This window comes from Balaenoptera physalus, assembly GCF_965194825.1.
Source record: "Balaenoptera physalus genome assembly, chromosome: 1".
NCBI lineage: Eukaryota > Metazoa > Chordata > Mammalia > Artiodactyla > Balaenopteridae > Balaenoptera > Balaenoptera physalus.
Genome location: NC_138882.1, coordinates 82831265 through 82851107, shown reverse-complemented (window position 1 = coordinate 82851107; position 19843 = coordinate 82831265). Strand labels below are relative to the sequence as shown.

The 19843-nt window shown below is 43.9% G+C and overlaps 1 protein-coding gene and 1 long non-coding RNA gene across 2 annotated transcripts in view; one reads left to right on the top strand and one right to left on the bottom strand.

The window, feature by feature from the left end:
• The window catches only part of ARHGEF2 (Rho/Rac guanine nucleotide exchange factor 2), a 42668-nt gene extending 30560 nt beyond the window's left edge, over positions 1-12108 (bottom strand). The window contains exons 1-3 of the mRNA XM_082456367.1: positions 11852-12108; positions 10316-10433; positions 563-680 (exon numbers count right to left, since the gene is read on the bottom strand). Coding sequence (XP_082312493.1) covers positions 563-626 — 64 coding nt within the window. The 5' untranslated portion in view covers positions 627-680; positions 10316-10433; positions 11852-12108. The remainder of the gene's footprint in view (positions 1-562; positions 681-10315; positions 10434-11851) is intronic.
• LOC309658694 lies at positions 86-19627 on the top strand. Its single transcript, XR_014262376.1, has 3 exons — positions 86-289; positions 12022-12164; positions 13145-19627. It is a non-coding gene; the product is annotated as an uncharacterized lncRNA (long non-coding RNA).
• Positions 19628-19843: the final 216 nt, after the last annotated feature.

Here is a 19843-nt window from a genome sequence, read left to right as displayed (position 1 = left end):
GCTAAAGCCAGACAAAGGCGCCCAGGGCTGCCTCCCCAACCCCCTCCACCTGGATCAGGTTCCCAAGCTGCAGGTGCTTGTGACGCCATTCCTGAGGGCGGGCACTGGGGAGTAGGGAAGGAGGGCGGTGTCTGAGCAGAGCAGAGCTGAAGAACTTAGGAGCCAGGGTAACAGAGCACTGGCGTTGTGTGGAGAGGGGGCTGAGAGGCCAATGTCTCAGTTCCTTTTCAGTGAATGGCGAGGGCAGAGGGTTCACTCTGAGCTCGCAATGCCTCTTCTTGATGACAAGGTATGTTGCGGATAACTGTCCTCCATCTCTGGTGACAGGGGAAGCTAGAGAGCCTCTCTCTGTCCTATGTCCTCCTTCATTGGAAGGAGAGCCTCAGAATACCAAAGTCCTGAATTCGGATCTCTCATCTGAATAAAGGCATTTTGGGGTTTCCAAGGGTGTGTGGTTAAACATAATGCAGGACATCTGGACCCTAAACAGCTGGCTCTGAGGAGTGGGGTGAGACAGGCAGAGGAAGTGGCCACCACTGCTTTGCTCCCCACTTTTACTCACCAGCTGGATCTGAGCAGCCCAAGAAGTAATTGATGCCACTCATGGATACAGACTTGGAAAGCATGCCAGTGGCCGAGTGGTCCAAAAGGCCAGCAGGTGGGTGACAGGAACGCTGACCCTAGAATCATGTTAAGAATCCTCATGCAAAGGTCAGGCTTCATCCATCTTCCCCCCCAGGCTCTTCACTTTCCCACAGCAAAGCCCTTCTTCAAGGCCTTCAGGCCTTCTACCCCTCCCCACTACCCATATCTGGAACATTCCACTTGAAATAGTTGAGAAGTTATTCCTGCTATTTAGCAGTCATCACTCTGTTGCAACTCAAACCCAGGCTGCCTTAATATAGAAAATATCTTAGAAAAGATTTACCCTGAATCGTTTCCAGAGATGACAAACTCAATATATAGAGGTCAGGCAGGTAATGAAAAAACAAACACACACACAGAAAAACTGGGGCAGTGTGGGTTTAAAACAATAGGGAGTAGAAATATTCATAAACCCCACACCCAATCTTTCGAAAATCGCTTTTTTTTCTCAAGCCTACATGGAGCATTACAAAAACTGGCTACATATCAGTCCATAAGGCAAAATTCAACACATTTCAGATAACCTCTATCAGAGAGATCATAGGAAACAACCCAGAAATCCCTTTTCAGTAGCTTGGATAAACAATCTGAGGTATATTTATATATAGAAGCATTATTCAACATTAAAAATGGGGCTTCCCTGGTGGCACAGCGGTTAAGAATCTACCTGCCAATGCAGGGGACACGGGTTCGAGCCCTGGTCCGGGAGGATCCCACATGCCGCGGAGCAACTAAGCCCATGTGCCACAACTGCTGAGCCTGCGCTCTGGAGCCCGTGAGCCTCAACTACTGAAGCCTGCGTGCCTAGAGCCCATGCTCCACAACAAGAGAAGCCACCGTGATGAGAGGCCCGCGCACTGCAGTGAAGAGAGGCCCCCGCTTGCTGCAACTAGAGAAAGCCCGCGTGCAGGAACAAAGACCCAACTCAGCCAAAAAAAAAAAAATCCACAACATTAAAAATGAACAAACTACAGTTCACCCAAAAATATGGATGAATCTCATGAAAGAACGAAGACACAAAAGATTTATATACTTTGTGGTTACATTCATATAAAGTTTAAAACAGGCAAAACTAATTGATATTGTTTAGAGATACACATAAAGGTGGTAAATCTATAGGGAAAATCGATCTCAAAAGTCAAGAAAGTGGTCCTCTCTGCCAGGAGGGAGAGGGCTATGAATGGGGAGGGACACGGGGGGCTTCTGGGTTTTGGTGGTACTCTATTTCTTTTTAACCTGGAGTAGTTACATGGTTGTTTGCTTCCTAATTATGCATTACGTTGTACATATAAGTTTTATACACTTCTCTATATCTATGTTATATTTCAAATTTTTATTTAAGTTTTAAAAAAATCTGCATAGATTTAGAAATTTTAGGGGGCTTCCCTGGTGGCGCAGTGGTTGAGAGTCTGCCTGCCAATGCAGGGGACACGGGTTCAGGCCCTGGTCGGGGAAGATCCCACATGCCGCGGAGCAACTAGGCCCATGAGCCACAATTACTGAGCCTGCGCGTCTGGAGCCTGTGCTCCACAACGAGAGAGGCCGTGATAGTGAGAGGCCCGCGCACCGCGATGAAGAGTGGCCCCCGCTTGCCACAACTAGAGAAAGCCCTCGCACAGAAACGAAGACCCAACACAGCCATAAATAAATAAATAAATAAATTTAATACTTGCTACTCTAACTAGCTCCTCTGACATCTCTCTGTATTCACTATAAAAAAAAGAAAAATTTTAAAACACCCTTCTAAATAAACTTACTGGTCAAAGAAGAAATCATTATGGGAATTTAAAGATATTTTATAACAACAATAATGAAAATACTACTCAACAAAACTTGTGGGAGATGGCCAAAATGTATCTCAAGGATAATTTGTCGATTTAAAATGCTTAACTGAAAAAATTTTTTTTTTTAAATTTATTTATATCTGAAAAATTTTTGAATTGAAAATTAATGAGCTATGCCAGCTTAAAAGGTTAGAAAAAGAACAACAAAACAAACCCAAAGTAAATAGAAGAAAGGATATGATAAAGATAAAAGCAGAAATCAATGAAGTAGTAACAAATGAAATAGGATCAATAAAGCCAAGAGTTGATTTTAGGAACAGGCAAATAAAATAGACAAACCTTTGATAAGGGTGATGCACAAATAAAAGTAGAATGAAAGAGTGGACCTAACTACAGAAACAGTAGTGACTAGAAAGATAATGCTATCTACAACTTAATGCCAGTAATTTTGAAAATGCAAACAAAATAGATAAATTCTTTAAAAAAACAAACAAAATATATATAACTTACCAAAACTGAATCTAGAAGAAATAGAAAGTCTGAATGGTCCTATTAAAGAAATGGAATCAGTAGTTAATCTTTCTATAAACAAAACAAAACACACCAGGCCAAAACAGTTTTATAGTCAAGGAACAGAGCTTTCAAGGAATAGATCACTGAAATCTTATACAAACTCTTCCAAAGAATAGAAAACAAAACCAAAAACTTTCCAACTCTTTCTATAAGGCAAGTATAACCTTGATTCTTTTTTTTTTTTTTAATTTTTATTTATTTTATTTATTTATGGCTTTGTTGGGTCTTCATTTCTGTGCGAGGGCCTTCTCTAGCTGTGGCAAGCGGGGGCTACTCTTCATCGCTGTGCGCGGGCCTATCACCATCACGGCCTCTCTTGTTGCGGATCACAGGCTCCAGACGCGCAGGCTCAGTAATTGTGGCTCACGGGCCTAGCCGCTCCGCGGCATGTGGGATCTTCCCAGACCAGGGCTCGAACCCGTGTCCCCTGCATTGGCAGGCAGACTCTCAACCACTGCGCCACCAGGGAAGCCCCAACCTTGATTCTTAAACTACACACAGACCATGTGACAAAGGAAAATTATGGCTCAATCTCTCTTATGAAAAGTACAAAAATTCCAAACAAAATATTAGCAAACTGTAATAGATTTTAAGTAGCCACAAATTATTTGCAGCTCCTACAATCAAGAAGGAGTCTATTTCTTTACTCAGTCACAGGCTGGCCTGTGACTTATTACGATGAATAGAATGTGGCAGAAGTAGCATGATGTGATTTTTTGAGCCTACACCTCAAGAAAACTTAAAGCTTCCACTCATGCCCACTTGGAATGCTATTGCCACGTGAACCAGCCCAAGCCTAAGCCTTCTGGAGAAGCCATGTGGATGAGAACCAAAGTACCACAACGAGCAACCTGCCAACCCACAGGCATGAGTACGGCTGTCCTTGACCATCAGCCCTATTCAGCCACCAGACAACTACGGCCACATAAGTGAGTCCAGGTGGAGCCAGCAGAAGAATACCCAGCTGAGTTCAGTCCAAATTAACCACCTATAGAACTGTGAGGGGGAAAAAAAGGTTGTTGTTTTAAGCCACTAAGTTTGGGGCTGATCTTTTATGTAGCAATAGATAATTGATGCCACAAAGAAAATCCAGCAGTGTGTAAAAAAGATAATCAATCCATCATGAAAAAGTCAGACTTATTCTAAAAATATAAGGGTGGTTTAAGATGAGGAAAATCTTTAAATGTAATTTACCTCAATGACATATTAAAGGAGAAAAAACATAACCAACTCAGTAAAAGCAAAAAAATCATAGGATAAAATCCAACACTCACTCATGGTAAAACCAAAGACCTGGCAGTTACAAATGGAAGGAATCTTCCTTAACTGGATAGAGTATCTTTTAAAACCTTACAGCCAAAAATCGATTTCAATGGTGAAACATAAGATGTACTCCCTCTAAAATCAGAAACAAGACAATGATAGCCATTTCTGTTCAGCACTGCAATAGAGCCCTAGCCAAGCACACACAGTAGGGCAAGAAAAAGAAATGAAAGAAATAAATATTGAAAAAGAAGAAAACAAAGTTCATTTAAAGATGGTATATGGGCTTCCCTGGTGGCACGGTGGTTAAGAATCCACCTGCCCTAGCAATCCCACTCCTGGGCATATATCCGGAGAAAACCATAATTCAAAAAGATACATGCACCCAATGTTCATTGCAGCACTATTTACAATAGCCAGGTCATGGAAGCAACCTAAATGTCCATCAACAGAGGAATGGATAAAGAAGATGTGGTACATATACAATGGAATATTACACAGCCATAAAAAAGAAAAAAAAGAAATAATGCAATTTGCAGCAACATGAATGGACCTAGAGACTGTCATGCTGAGTGAAGTAAGTCAGACAGAGGAAGACAAGTATCATACTATATTGCTTATATGCAAAATCTTAAAAAAAGGTACAAATGAACTTACCTACAAAACAGAAATAGAGTCACAGATGTAAAAAACAAACTTATGGTTTCCAAGGGGTAAGGGTGGGGGAGGGATAAATTGGGAGATTGGGATTGATATATACACACTACTATATATAAAATAGATGACTAATGATGACCTACTGTATGGCACAGGGAACTCTACTCAATACTCTGCAATGGTTATATGGGAAGAGAATCTTAAAAAGAGTGGATATATGTATATGTATAACTGATTCACTATGCTGTACACCTGAAACTAACATAACATTGTAAATCAACTACATTCCAAATAAAAAAAAATTAAAAAAAAAAAAAAAAAAAAAGAATCCGCCTGCCAATGCAGGGTGACACGGGTTCAAGCCCTTGTCTGGGAAGATCCCACATGCCGCGGAGCAACTAAGCCCATGCGCCACAGCGACTGAGCCTGCGCTCTAGAGCCCGTGAGCCACAACTACTGAGCCCACATGCCACAACTACTGAAGCCCATGTGCCTAGAGCCTGTGCTTCGCAACAAGAGAAGCCACCACAATGAGAAGCCTGCACACCGCAAGGAAGAGTAGCCCCTGCTCACCGCAACTAGAGAAAGCCTGCACGCAGCTACGAAGACCCAACACAGCCAAAAATAAAAATAAATAAATAAAATTTTTTTAAAAAGAAATAAATAAATAAAATAAAAATAAAGATGACATAATTGTCTACTTAGAAAAGCCAAAAAAAAATCCACAGATAAATTGTTATAACTGAAAAAAAAGAGTTTAACAAGGTAAATAACTATAATTAATTAAATTGCATTTCTATAAACCAAAAATAAGTATAAAATGTAATTAATGTAATTTAAATATAAGAAAGCATTTATAATAGCAACAAAATATATAAGGCACATAGAAATAAATCTAATAAAGATTGACAAGACCTGTATGAAGGAAACTAATACTTTTTTTTTAGAAAGCCTAACAAAATAGAGATATTATTTTTCATTGATAAGAAGACTCAATATCAGAAAGAAGTCAATTTTTCCTAAATTAATCTTTGAATTCAGTACAACCTCAGTCAAAATTCAGCAGAATTTTTCATCTTTAGAAATTGATAAGCTGATTCTAAAATTCACATAGAAGTGCAGAGACTTCCCTGGTGGTCCAGTGGTTAAGAATCTGCCTTCCAATGCAGGGGACGTGGGTTCGATCCCTGGTTGGGGAACTAAGATCCCACATGCTGCAGGGCAACTAAGCCTGCGCATCACAACTACTGAGCCTGTGCACTCTGGAGCCCGCGCGCCACAACTAGAGAACCCTGCACGCTGCGACGAAGATCCCACGTGCTGCAACTAAGACCTGATGCGGCCAAATAAATAAATATTTTAAAAAATAAATAAAATAAAATTCACATAGAAGTGCAAAGGACCTAGAATAGCCAAGATAATCTTAAAGAAAAATAATAAAGTTGGAGGACTTACACTACTACATTTTTAAGACTTACAATAAAGCCACATTAATTAAGATAATGTGATACTGGCATAAGAATAGACAAATAAATCAATGGAACAGAGAACAGTCCCCAGAAATAGACTCACACAAATATAGTCTCTTGATTTTCAACAAAGTCACCACAGCAATTCAATGGGGAAAGTAAGTTTTTTAATGAAGCAACTGGATATTTACATGGGGAAAAAACCAAAACCTTGATTTCTCCCATACACAAGAACCTAGATAAATCACAGACCTAAACACGAAAGCTAAAACTATAAAGCTTCTAGAAGAAAATATCGAAGAAAAATCCTCACGTTCTTGGGGTAGGCAAGATTTCTTAAACATGACCAAAAGCACTAACCATTAAAATAATCAATAAACTGGACTTCATCTAAATTAAAAACTCATGCTTATTAAAATACACTATTAAAGTAAAAATGCAAGTCAAAGACCCAGAGAAGATACTCACAATACATATATCTGACAAAGGACTCAGATCCAGAATATATAGAGAACTCTTACAAATCAATAAGAAAAAGACAAGCTGTTTTACAAATTGAGCAAAAGACTTGAACAGACATTTCACAAAAGAAGATATTCAGATGGTCAATGAGAATATGAAAAGGTGCTCAAGAAAATTTTTCAACAGGGACATGCAAATTAAAACCAAAATGAGACAATTCTAAAACACCCACCAGAATGGCTAAAATTAAAATCTTGACAGTAATAACTTATAATAGAAAAGAATCTGAAAAAGAATACATATATATATATGTATAACTGAATCACTTTGTTGTACACCTGAAACGTAAATCAGCTATACTTCAATAAAAATTTTTAATTTAAAATCTTGACCAAAAAAGTATAATATACCTAAGAATACATCTAATATATATCCACAAACTCTGTATGGAAAAAAACTGATAAAACTTTATTAAAAGACATTAAATGAAGAAGTATACTATTTTCATGGATGGGTAGGAAGAAGCAATACTGTAAAGATGTCCACTTTCCCTAAATTAATCTTTAGAGTCAATGCAACTCCAACTAAAATCTCAAAAGTTTTTTTTAATACATGTTTTGTATGTATGTTATACTTCAATAAATATGTTCTTTTTAAATTAAGAAACTCTGTTTCTTTAAAGACACCATAGGAGAAGGAAAAGACAAACCACTTTTCTCAATCTTTGAGAAAAGATCATTGCAACACATGTAACAACAAAGGATTAGTATTCAGAATATGTAAAGAACACATTCAAAACAATAAAGAAAAAAACCCTCAAAGAATCCAATAGAAAAGTGGGCAAAAGACATGAAGAGGAATTTCACAGAAGAGGAAACACAAATGACCAAGACACATATAAAAATTGCTCAATTCCATTTGTAATAAGGATAATTCAAATTAAAACCACAATGAGATTTATAACCACTAGATTGGCAAAATTAAGAAATCTGATGACTCCAAGTGTTGGAAAGCATGTGGATCAATGGGAACTCTTATATACTACTGATGTGGGTGGAAACAGTTTGCCATTATCTTATAAAAATGAACATCTGTGTACTCTATGACCCAACAGTTCTACTCCAAGGTATATACCCCGGAGAAATTCTTGCAAATGAGCACCAGAAGATGGATAAAAGGATGTTCATAATGACACTTCATAATAGTAAAGAATGGAAATTATCCAAATGTCCATCAACAGAAGATTGGAATGAAAATAATTACCTATAACTATTTGCAACACATGGATAAAAATTAGAAACAGAATGCTGAGTGAAAATGAAAGTTATAGAAAATATTGTACAATATAACATCATTGTTTTTAAAGTCAGAAACAAACAAAAAAGAAATAATATATCATTAGGTAATGCTTTGTGTTAAAACTATTAAAAAAAAAAAGTAAATGAGTGATTAAGAAAATTCAAGATAGTGATTACCTCTGGTGGGAAGGCAAGGGAATAAGAGAAGAGAGGAAGACATAAGTAAAGATAAATGTACTGGTGATATTCTAGTTCCGGAGATGGATGGGTGATTGATTAGTCATTCATTTTTACATATTATATTTATGACAAATGGAAAAATACAATAGAGAGTACTAGCAACTCTGGCAAACTGGAGGGTACAGCTCCCATCTAAGGACATCTGAATTTTGGAAAGTGTAAACACCATGCTGGCCAAACAAAATAAATTTTGAGCTAGACTTGGCTTGGCTTTCAAACTAGTCTGAAAGCCCCAGTCTAGTTTAATGAATCTCAGACTTTTAGTCTGTGGACTTTGCTGAAGACTTATACCTATTTGCTGCTGCAGGAAGATACAAAAAACCCCAAACATAGAGACAAGGAGAAATTTAAGGGAAGTGCTTAAAGATTAGGTGAAGAGAGAAGAGGAATCAGAACAGGAAGGCATAAAAAGAGAAGAAAAAAAAAAACCACTAGAGAAGGGGGGAAAGAAGAAGACATATAATACCAAGAAGGGGGAAGCAGGGAGAAGAGAGAGGTGGAAGAGAGAGAAAGAAGTACAAAGGAATGGAGGGGAGAAGAGAAAAAATAAATCGTTATCTCCTGTGTGCTAGCCTCTGTACTGGGCACTTTAACACTTTTTTTTTTCATTGAATAATCACAACTTTAAAAGACAGTTTTTAGTATCCTGATTTTCAGAAAGCTGAAATAAATTGTTCAACTAGGAGCAGTGTGACTCCCAAATCCTGTTCTTTCTACCATACCACATTGAATCAGATGTGAGGGAAGACCTACAGAGATGCTGATGGAGAAAAGTGGGAGCTGGGAGAAGATGGGTTTTTCTGCTTCCCTGACAGGCTGTAACAGCCCCCTCTTCTCAGCCTCTCTCCCAAACCACAGGCACTTGAACAATGAGGCCGGGTGGGTACCCCTGGCCAGTTAAAGGATGTGCTGGAGGGGGGTAACCTTAAGTCACTGGGCTTGAGACAGTTCCATGTACAGCTGTCCCTCATTATCCATGAGGGATTGATTCCAGGATCCTGTGGATACCAAAAGCTGAGGATGCTCAAGTCCCTTAAATAAAATGGCATAATACTGAAATTTGCATATAACCTGTGTGCATCCTCCCATATACTTTAAATCATCTCTAGATTAATTGTAATACCTAATGTAATATAAATGTCATGTAAATAGTTGTAAACACAGTGTAAATGCTATATAAATAGTTGCCAGCATGAGGCAAATTCAAGTTTTGCTTTTTGAAAATTTCTGGAATTTTTTTTCAAATGTTTTTGATCCATGGTTGGTTGAATCCATGGACGCAGAACCTATGCATACAGAGGGCTGACTGTACTCAGGGACTCTTAGCTAGCAAACCCAGTGATGTCTCTAAAAGCTTCGCGTATCCTCAGTGGTCTCTGGGTCCTGGTTTGAGATCTTCCCTGTGATGTTCCCTTAAGCCAGAAGGCTGAGCAATCTCTATATCCTTTCTCACTTGATAGTCCTATGATTATCTTGTTAGAGAACTATTGTGTTTCAGGGTACCAGATGCCTAGTTTCATCCTACAAATAATAAGTTCATCTCCAAATCTGAGAAATGTGGGGTCCACAGAAAGAAGTAGTTATAACACCAAGGGGAGCAGGGACCTTTTAATGAGAGAGGAACAGAGATACCCACATCAACACAGAGACACAGACACAGAAAGGAAGGCACAGAGAGTCTCAGAGAAAGAGACAGAGGCAGGACACCAAGAGTGGGGGACAGAGCATACAGCCCCAGGGAAGCAGACAGAGGGGTAGAGACACCAGATTCAGATTCCATCAGATGGAGTCAAAGTGATGCCTGGGCACAGAGAGACCCAGCAGCTTGCAGAACAGAAGAGGCACAGAGTGGTGGTTGGACAGGCAAAGGGGCAGGAGAGGGGGAGGAAGGTGGTAGCTTCCATGGGGATTTGTCTATCCATACCACGCAGGAGGGTTGGCCACCTTGGTGCTGCAGTTCCAGAAAGGGGTCCAGTTCCTCTTGGCTCTGCAGTAAGCGGGGCTCCTGGGAGCCCACACATCCCGATGCCTGCAGTTTGTTCCTGAAACACACATTGCCACCACTGCCCTCCGGTCCCAGTGGCCTGTGACAGGCACCAGGGAGGAACACCGCCTCAGCCCAGTCCTGTTGCTTGCCCCCAGCCCAGCCCTTCCTGTTAGCCTAGGCGCAGGCCAGACCCAAACTGGCTTCCCTTTGGGGCTGTGCTTTGGCAAAACTGTGGCGCTGGCTTCAGGCAAGGGTGACCCCTGCTGGTCAAAGGACAGTACTGCCCTCCAGAAAACAGCCAGCGTTCAGCAGGGAGGGAAAGGAAGGATAAGCTGCATTCTCGCTCTTTGCCTGGTTTCTGATGCCAATCTTAGCTCCTACTAAGATAAATGGTGTGCCCAGGGCTCCCTTTCTTCTCTACCCAAGGGTCAAAATTAGTGCCTGATAGTGAAAGGTGACATCTGGAAGACCCTGAGATAGAGTCGGCACCACATAAAGCGTACTCAGGGCATCTCTGCCTTAGATTAGCTGCTCTTAGGAAGGTACCATGAGTCCTGCGGACAAGGCTTCTCGCCCAAGTTCCCTCCCAAGCCAGTTAAGGGACAAGGTCCTCTCCCCTCACACAGCCCAGCCAGCCCTGCCTAGGAGCTAGAGAAGCTTGGTCTACTCACCAGAGCTAAGAGAACTTGTCCAAGGGGACCATTGTCAAAGCAGAGAGACAGGGCCCTTCCATGGCTAGCAGGCCCTCACAATGACCACTCACACTGAACTCTTCATGCTGACTCCCGGACCTTCTCTTTCTGGCTTCCTCTGTCTTTGGGGATATGGTCAGTGATTTTCCAGGAGAGGGGAAGAGCTGGGTCCCTCTCTTCTGGTCTGCCAAGCATATGCGGACCCCTGAGCAAGAGCAGTTCTTCCCCCATTGTAGGGCTGGACTATGATGTCTAAATATCTTGGGCCTGCCTCAGCCTGGATCCAGCAGGCAGGGAGCAATTTGGGAAAGGGGGCCAGGTTCCATGCCCCAACCCTGGGAGCACTTCTCTCAAGAAATCTCCCAAAGTTCTCTGGGCCTCAGTTTCCTCATCTGTAAAACGAGGTGATTGGGCCATATGATCCCTGAGTCCCTTCCAGCTCTGACACTGTTGTATGGTCCTAAGAAACCCAAGTGGGAGGTGGAGGCAATAAGATCTGAGTGTCCCGCTACTCACCCCACCTCCATACCTCTCCCTCTCCATTCTCACCCACCTGCCCTTGAGACCAGGTAGAAAGAAGGAGCTAGGACTACTAGGGAGAGCCACATTTTGAAAGGCAGGGTCCACCCTCCCCAAAGGCCCACAACAGGCCTGGGTTCAGATTCTCCAGGGAAGAGACTAGGGGCCCAGGTCTCTTCAACTCCTGTCATTCCTTTCCAACCATTTCTCCTAGGTCTAGGACTTGACAGAAGGAGAGACAGGAGGTCCCCTGGTGTTTTACCTGCTCAGTGGATCCTGGAGCTCCTTGCCCGGCCCCCAACTATGTCTTTTGAAGGGGTCGTAGTTGTGACTGTGGGCACGGAAAGCCCTTGACCTTCGGAGGGGTACAGCGTGGAAGCCATCTCCCTCTTTCTTTTCCCCCTCCTCCTCCTCTTCTTCATTCTCCTCCAGCTGCTCTCTGGACTCGACCACAGACAGGCAGCGGCGAGTGTGGCCTTGGGGCACCAGGTCTCCACCTGTGAGGAACACCTCTGGGACGTCTTTGTTCATGGGAGGCACACACAGACCAGTCTGAATCAAGAAGACAGAGAATGGTGAGTTCTAGAATTCTGGAATTTGGAACTAGAAAGGTGTCACAGTCAGCCAGGCCTAGAGCATCCCTTTACCAAGGCACAGAATTGGAGGATGACTGGCTCAAGATCACACGAGGAATTAGCTGCAGAGTCAAGCAGAGAACTTGGGTTTTCTGACTCCCAGTCTAGTGTTCTTTCCAGTACATAATGACATCCTCATTCACTCATTATTATCCATTTAATGAGCACCTATATGGCAGAGGACCAAGCCAAGCAAAGAGAAATAGATATTGTTCTTACCCTCAAGGAATTCATTCTAGTGAGTGTGTGTGTGCATGTGTGCATGTGTGTACATAGACAAAAGCACAAATCACAAACAATTGGCCAGAGTTTGCCAAATGCCTCAAGAGAAGTTTCAAAAAAAGTCTTTGTGCTGTCAAAGGAATGAGTGCATATAGCCAGTTGGAGGACTCAAAAAAGGGAAACAGGAGGAAGTAAACAGCCTTCGAGATGGGCCTGGAAGGGTGGAGTGGTTAGGATTTGTCCACGTTGGAAAGGGAGGAGTCTAGGCAAATAAAACAGCAGGGAGAAAAGGTGCATGAGTGAGAAAGTATTATGATTTCTTCTAAGACTCTGGTCATTTGGGGGGTAAGAGAGCCATTCTGACCTTTTCCCAAGAAGCAAAGAGAAGGGCTCCAAAACCAGCCACATTGAAATTCCTTCTCTCTCTCCCAAGTGGGCATTGTTCTCACTGCCCAATACTCCTGGCTGCCATCAGGGCTTGCCTCAGTGTGTCTCAGATTTAAGAACCCTCAGGAGCTCTTAAAGTTGAAAATGATAAGCTCCACTCCAGAAACAAGTACCAAATACCCGAGTACTAAGGTGATAGAGGGGTGGGAAGGCAACTCACATCTACTGCATCTACCTCTGTACGCCCTCTCTGGGCCCTATCTCTGTAGAATTTCTGCTGGAATGAGTTTCCCAGACTCCTCTTCTCCCAGGGGTGAAGCAACTGAGATGTTCGGAGGACCCTGGAGGACCAGGAAGCAGTGAGCCAGAACTCCCCCTCCTCCCAGGCTTCCTGTGAGGGTGTCAAGCCTTCCGCAAGTTATTTTACTCCCCGCCCCCGACACACACACACCCCACAAAGTCCAGGTTGTTGGACAGTCGTTCCTCCCAGCTACTTTTCCCTCTTTCACTGCAACCTGCTCCCACTCCACCCAGGACCACTGAGATGGCACCTGTGCCTGTGTCAGCTGCACACCTGCCTACCACGGGGAAGGAGGAGACAAGTACTCAGGCCTCTGCAGATGGCATTCTGCTGCCCTGCCGGGTGGGTCTAAAGATAGAAAAGGAGAGGCCTAGGAAACCAGTGCAGGCCCTGTGCCTGTCCGTGCTCAGCACACCTGGAAGCCACACAGAGGGGACCTCTCAGCCTGCCGCTGGAAGACATCCTCTCTCTGTGTCCACAAACTTGGGCCTCGTGCCATCTGATGTGCTATCTATAAACAGGATGGGATGGGACTTCCCTGGTGGTCCAGTGGTAGAGAATCCGCCTTCCAATGCAGGGGACGCAGGTTCGATCCCTGGTCAGGGAACTAAGATCCCACATGTCGCAGGGCAACTAAGCCCACACACCACAACTACTGAGCTCGCGTGCCTCAACGAGAGAGCCTGCATGCTGCAAACTACAGAGCCCACGCACACTGGAGCCTGCACGCCACAACTAGAGAAGAGAAAACCCGCATGCCACAACTAGAGAGAAGCCCGCGCACCGCAAGGAAAAGCCTGCGCACCACAATGAAAGATCCCGCATGCCTCAACGAAGATCCTGTGTGCTGCAACTAAGACCTGACGCAGCCAAAAATAAATTCAATAAATAAATAAATAATAAATCTTAAAAAAAAAAAAAAAAAAGACTCCACACTCCCAATGCAGGGGGCCCCGGGTTCTATCCCTGGTCAGGAAACTAGATCCCACGTGCCGCAACTAAGAGTTCACACGCCGCAACGAAGATCCCGTGTGCTGCAACTAAGACCCGGTGCAGCCAAATAAATAAATATTTTCTTAAAAAAAAAATTTAAAAAATAAATAAATAAACAGGATGGGCAGATCTGCAGGGAGCAGGACAGAGCCTGAGGGCCACAGCATGGTCCCTGCAAACCAGTGGTCTCCAAAGCTGAGATTTGGGGGCAGGGGGAGAGGGGTACTGACAAAATGTATCATGAGAAGCTGGGATGGAGGAAAGAGTAGGAACTAGGTATGTTCACTAGAAAAAGAGGAGCAGGGGTTGGGAACAGGACAGAAATGGAGGGGCACTGAGGGGGCACTACAAGGAACTTGGATCTGGCATTCAGTGACCTCACAAAAGAGAAAAAACTGTTTGACCTACACACCCTGTACCCAGCTTCTATCTACTCTTCCTGCCCTGATTCTGCCCGCAGGGCTGGATTTGACAAGATGAATGAAAAGCAGTGAATGGAAGCCCTTTCCTTTCCCTCCATCCCTGGAGATGCCGCCTGTTGGAGGTGATACCCTGCTGCCTTGGCCTGGTGGACAGACATTTCGAATCCTGAGATCTTTATGTCTTGAAATTTCACCCTTCTTCCTCCAGCTGAGACCACCTGAAATCTGACCTCTTCTCAAAGAACTACCCTCTTTCTAGCCTCTTTGTCATGTCATTCATGGTCTCTGCCCTCTGTGAAAATGGAATCCACTAGGCTCCTTCTCCCTTAAATCTTCATTCCATTCCTCAGAAAGTTTTTTCTGTTTTCTAAATTCCACCCCTTCATGCTATCATGTCAATAATTTTCATTCTATCCTTCAAAGAGATGAGGTTTAGCAAGGTTTCCTCAACCCCCTCCCAGAGATAGTCCCTCCCCCGCTTTCTGAAATTCAAGCTGGAGTCCCTCTGGTTGTGTTCCTTTCCTTGCCCCTACTTCCATCAGTTCTCTCCCAGCCCCCTCCCATCTTTCACTAGGCTCCTGAGCTCAGGAAATGGTGCAAGGGAGCAACCAGGGCTGGGTCTCACACAATGGCTTTATTTAGCTCCAGAATGAGATCACATCATGTCACATCACTGCTTCCGCTGAGCAGAGATAGGAGATTCTGAAATAGGTCTGAGATCAGATGCTTGAGATGGGGGCAGGGGAGGAAAGCAAGAAGGGGCTCTAAGTCACTTTACTTTTCTTCCTGCCTCTGGATCAGATGGTTTTCCCATCGACACAGACCATCAGCGTCTCATGATTCCTCCTCTGAGTGTGTGACCTCCACCAATTGCCCTAGTCATCAGTGATTCGTTAGACACTCTACCGTGTGCTGAGATGGGAGCATATAGTATTTTAATAGAGAGATCTCTCTCTCTCTCTCTCTCTTTTTTGGGTTGCACCGCATGGCATGCGGGATCTTAGTTCCCCAACCAGGGATTGAACCCGTGCCCACTGCAGTGGAAGCTCGGAGTCTTAACTGCTGGACCGCCAGGGAAGTACTGAGAGAAATCTCTCTTATTCAAAACTCTGAGACCATAATTTCTTCAGGGTGCTTTGAAGTTCATCAGATTTGCTAGCTCTGCCACCTTCGTAAGCCACATGACCTTGGGAACTTGCTTATTTAATGTTTTTGAGCTTCAGGATCATCCGTACAATGGGAATGGTAATACTACCTTGTAAGGATATTGAAAGACTTGATAATGTATGTAATACAACTAACATTGTGCTTGGCACATATTGGGTACTTAGTAAATGCTACTATTATTTTTGTTGTTACTATTATCATTTAGAAGCAGAGAGAAGGCAGAGCATAGAGAAGTGGAGAGCTGGAGAGAGGAAGGCCCAAGACAGAAGCAGAAATAGGCATTATATGATGGTTAAAAAAGAGAGACAGAGAATAAATAACCCACAGGCTGACACTAAAACAACTGTGATGGGGACTCATTAACATAAACAACTTCTGATAGAAAAGAGCACATACAACCAGAGCAAGAAGGAGACTGATGAACCCTGATGAACCCGCACTCTTCAAAGAGAAGGCATGGACAGTGGCCTCTGGTAATTTAGAGCAGAGGTTGGCAAACTACAGCCTGTGGGCCAAATCTGTCCTATTTTCTTTTTTAAATGGTTGGAAAAAAATCAAAAGAATACTACTTTGTGACACATAAAAATTATATGAAATTCAATTTTCAGTGCTCATAAATAAAGGGTTTTTTTTCTGGGGAATACAGCCATGCTCATTCATTTACATATGGTCTATGGCTGTTTTTGCATTATGACAGCAAAGTTGTTAGTTGCGACAGAGACCATATGGCCCATAAAGCCTAAAATATTTATTATCTGGGTCTCTACAGAAAAAGTTTGCAGACTCTTGATTTAGAGAAGCTGGGTCTCAAAATCTCAGGAAGGAGGAAAAAGAGATCAAAGAGAGACATTAAGGCTCACTGCCCACCAACCAGGTGTCTGCAACCAGCTTGGGGGAGGAGGGACATCGAAGACCCCAGCACACCCATTTCCTAAATAGCACCTGAGCCTACAGGGGGAAGAGGCTTAACCTATGAGTGCCTACAGCATCTTGTGGGATCCTCACAACCATTTCTTGAAATAGATACTATCCCTATTTTACATAGGAAGAAACAGGCAGCACAGAGAGGGAAAGTAACTTGCTCAAGGTCACAGGGCTGTAGGAGGTGGAGCTGAGTTTTCAAAGCAGATGCATCCCACTGTAGAGCCTGAGTTCTCTGAAACCAGAAGGCAAGCTCCCAATGAGAGCAAGTGGCTAGCTTTGAAAGAAATCTGGCAATATTATTATTCACTTCCTCATTCCTGCCCCCTTCACCCCAGCCAAAGAAAGGAAGCAGTTTCCAGAAGAAATTAGATGGGGGTTCCAAAAAATTAAATTTGTCCTTTCTACTCCCTCTGCATCTTAGAAATCTGAATGAGGTGATGGGGGGCAGGCAGGGCCCTGCTTCTGTTCGCTGCCAGCAAACACTGGGGGTAGGAACTGCTGATAGCAACCACACTGCTAGGCACGGGGGACGGTGGGCAAGGCCAGTGGGCGCCTTCGCAGCCTGGGGGGCTCCCTGGGTCTGGCTCTGGGGTCCTAAATTTCCCAAAGGGGGCAATAATGGGGAAGACCCGAAAGAACCAGATAATAAAGAATGGGGAGGAAGGGAGAGGCCAGATGGCATGGTCTGCTGGCTTCTCTCCAGGTCTCCTAGCCCTGGGGGAACAGGGTCAGAAAACCCTTTGATGGTTCAAAATTTAACCTACCTGCTTCCTCTCCCATAGAAAGTAAACCATTAATCCAACAGTGTCCTGCAAAGAAGACTAAAGCAGGGCTTCAGATGAAGAAGGTCCTGGTAACCACAGTTCCTTCCCACCCCTCCCTGCTCCCGAACACACCATTCTACAGCAAGTCATACAGCACCCAAGTTTCTAATTCCTCCTCACCTCACCCTGACCTGGCTACATCATCGCTCTATTTCTCAGTGTGAGACATATGAGATTTTGCTGTGCGTTCAACACTGTGTCCTGGAACTCACCCTCCTTCCCTGGCTTTCCTGTCAACTGCCAGAGAGTGGTATCACAATTCCAAAAATCAAAGAAAAGGCAAAGGATATAGAGAGAGGATTCCTTCATTCAGCAAATATTTCTTTAGCACCTACCAGGTGTCAGGCACCAAGACGAGGACCCAGAAGGGTCTATGCACAAACACAGTAGTGAGGCAAGTGTACCACCCCTCTGTGGGACAGGGGCTAGCTCAGGCAAAAGCCATCTGCCCACATCAGCTTTTGGGTTGACTCCTGCTTCCAGCTGCTTCCAGGGCCCACAGGGCAGAGTTGTCGATTTTATTGTTAGTACTTAATTCTGGAAGTTCAAAGCTAGAGAGCCAGACATTCTCAGTCCCCTAATCTAACCACATCTCCTTATTTTTATTTTTAAAATTTTTACTTATTTATTTTTCTGGCCACACCACACAGCATGTGGGATCTTAGTTCCCCGACCAGGGATCGAACCCATGCCCCCCTGCCGTGAAAGTACAGACTCTTAATCACTGGACCACCAGGGAAGTCCCATCATATCTCCTAAAAGTCAGCCATCAAGCATCTCAAAAACCCACCCTAAATCACCCCCACCTCTTTGATATATTAGGCTCACAAATCAGTCAGGATTTTTGCTGCTTTGGGCTTCCAAGTGTGATCATCTTTTCTCTTTTTTTTTTAAATTGGTTTGCAAACTGAACCTAGGGATCCTATCCTCTTTGTTTCTGCTGGGCCTGTGTGCTTATTCTACCAGTGGCTTGTTGGGACCCAGACTAGCCCACGATGTGTCGGGGTTAGAGAATAAAAGGGGGAAGATGAATCAGTCCACTTCTACCTCCTGTCAGTTTCTTGGCATGCATCCTGGGTGCCATGCCAGCAGGGTGGGGCAAGAGAGGGGCTGAGGTTCAGAGGGACACACCTGAGAAGACTTTGGCCACTGAGGCCCAAGGAGTTAACCCATCAGATCCCAGGGAAGAGCTAAAGGTAGTGGGTGAACTAAGGAGCCCCTAATCTGAATGGATGGGGTAATCTGGAATCTGGAAGCCCCTGGCTCTCAGGTATGAGTTTGTGGCCCTTTAAATCTCACAATTAACCACCAGGGATAAAGGGAATAATGTCACGGCCTAGAGGAAGGGGACCCAGGGTGAATTAGGATTTAAAGTTTTAAAATTCTAGCCATCCTGTTTGTCCATACCTCCTGTCTTAATGGTGCCAGATAAACTTGAGTCTGAATCCCAGTCCTATAAGTTACCTCTTAATTGATGAGCGTTAGTTATTTAACTCCTGTAAACCTCAACTTTAATATAGGGATTATGATATGCTAACCCCATAGGACTGTGAGGATTAAGAATGTATATAAAGGGGGCTTCCCTGGTGGCGCAGTGGTTAAGAATCTGCCTGCCAATGCAGGGGACGTGGGCTCGAGCCCTGGTCCGCGAAGATCCCACATGCCCCGGAGCAACTAAGCCCGTGCGCCACAACTACTGAGCCTGCACTGTAGAGCCCGCGAGCCACAACTACTGAAGCCCGTGCACCTAGAGCCCGTGCTCCGCAACAAGAAAAGCCGCCACAGTGAGAAATCCGCACACCACAACGAAGAGTAGCCCCCGCTCGACGCCACTAAAGAAAGCCCACGCGCAGCAACAAAGACCCAATGCAGCCAAAAAAAAAAAAAAAAAAAAAAGGAATGTATATAAGGGAATTCCTTGGTGGTTCAGTGGTTAGGACTCTGTGCTTTCACTGCCGAGGGCCCGGGCTCAATTCCTGGTCAGGGAACTAGTGGCGCGGCCAAAAAAAAGAAAAGTGTATATAAAATCTTTGGCATCACTTGTCCCACAAGTAGTGTTAATTAACTGTTGGCCATTATGGTGATTTCCTATTTGCACACTTGTGCGCACACACACAGAGACACACACACTCTCAGTGCACCCTAGTTAAAAATGGGAGCTGAGGGCTTCCCTGGTGGCTCAGTGGTTAAGAATCCATCTGCCAATGCAGGGGACACATGTTCAAGCCCTGGTCCGGGAAGATCCCACATGCCGCGGAGCAACTAAGCCCGTGCGCCACAACTACTAAGCCTGCGCTCTAGAGTCCGCGAGCCACAACTACTGAGCCCACATGCCACAATTACTGAAGCCCGCATGCCTAGAGCCCGTGCTCCGCAACG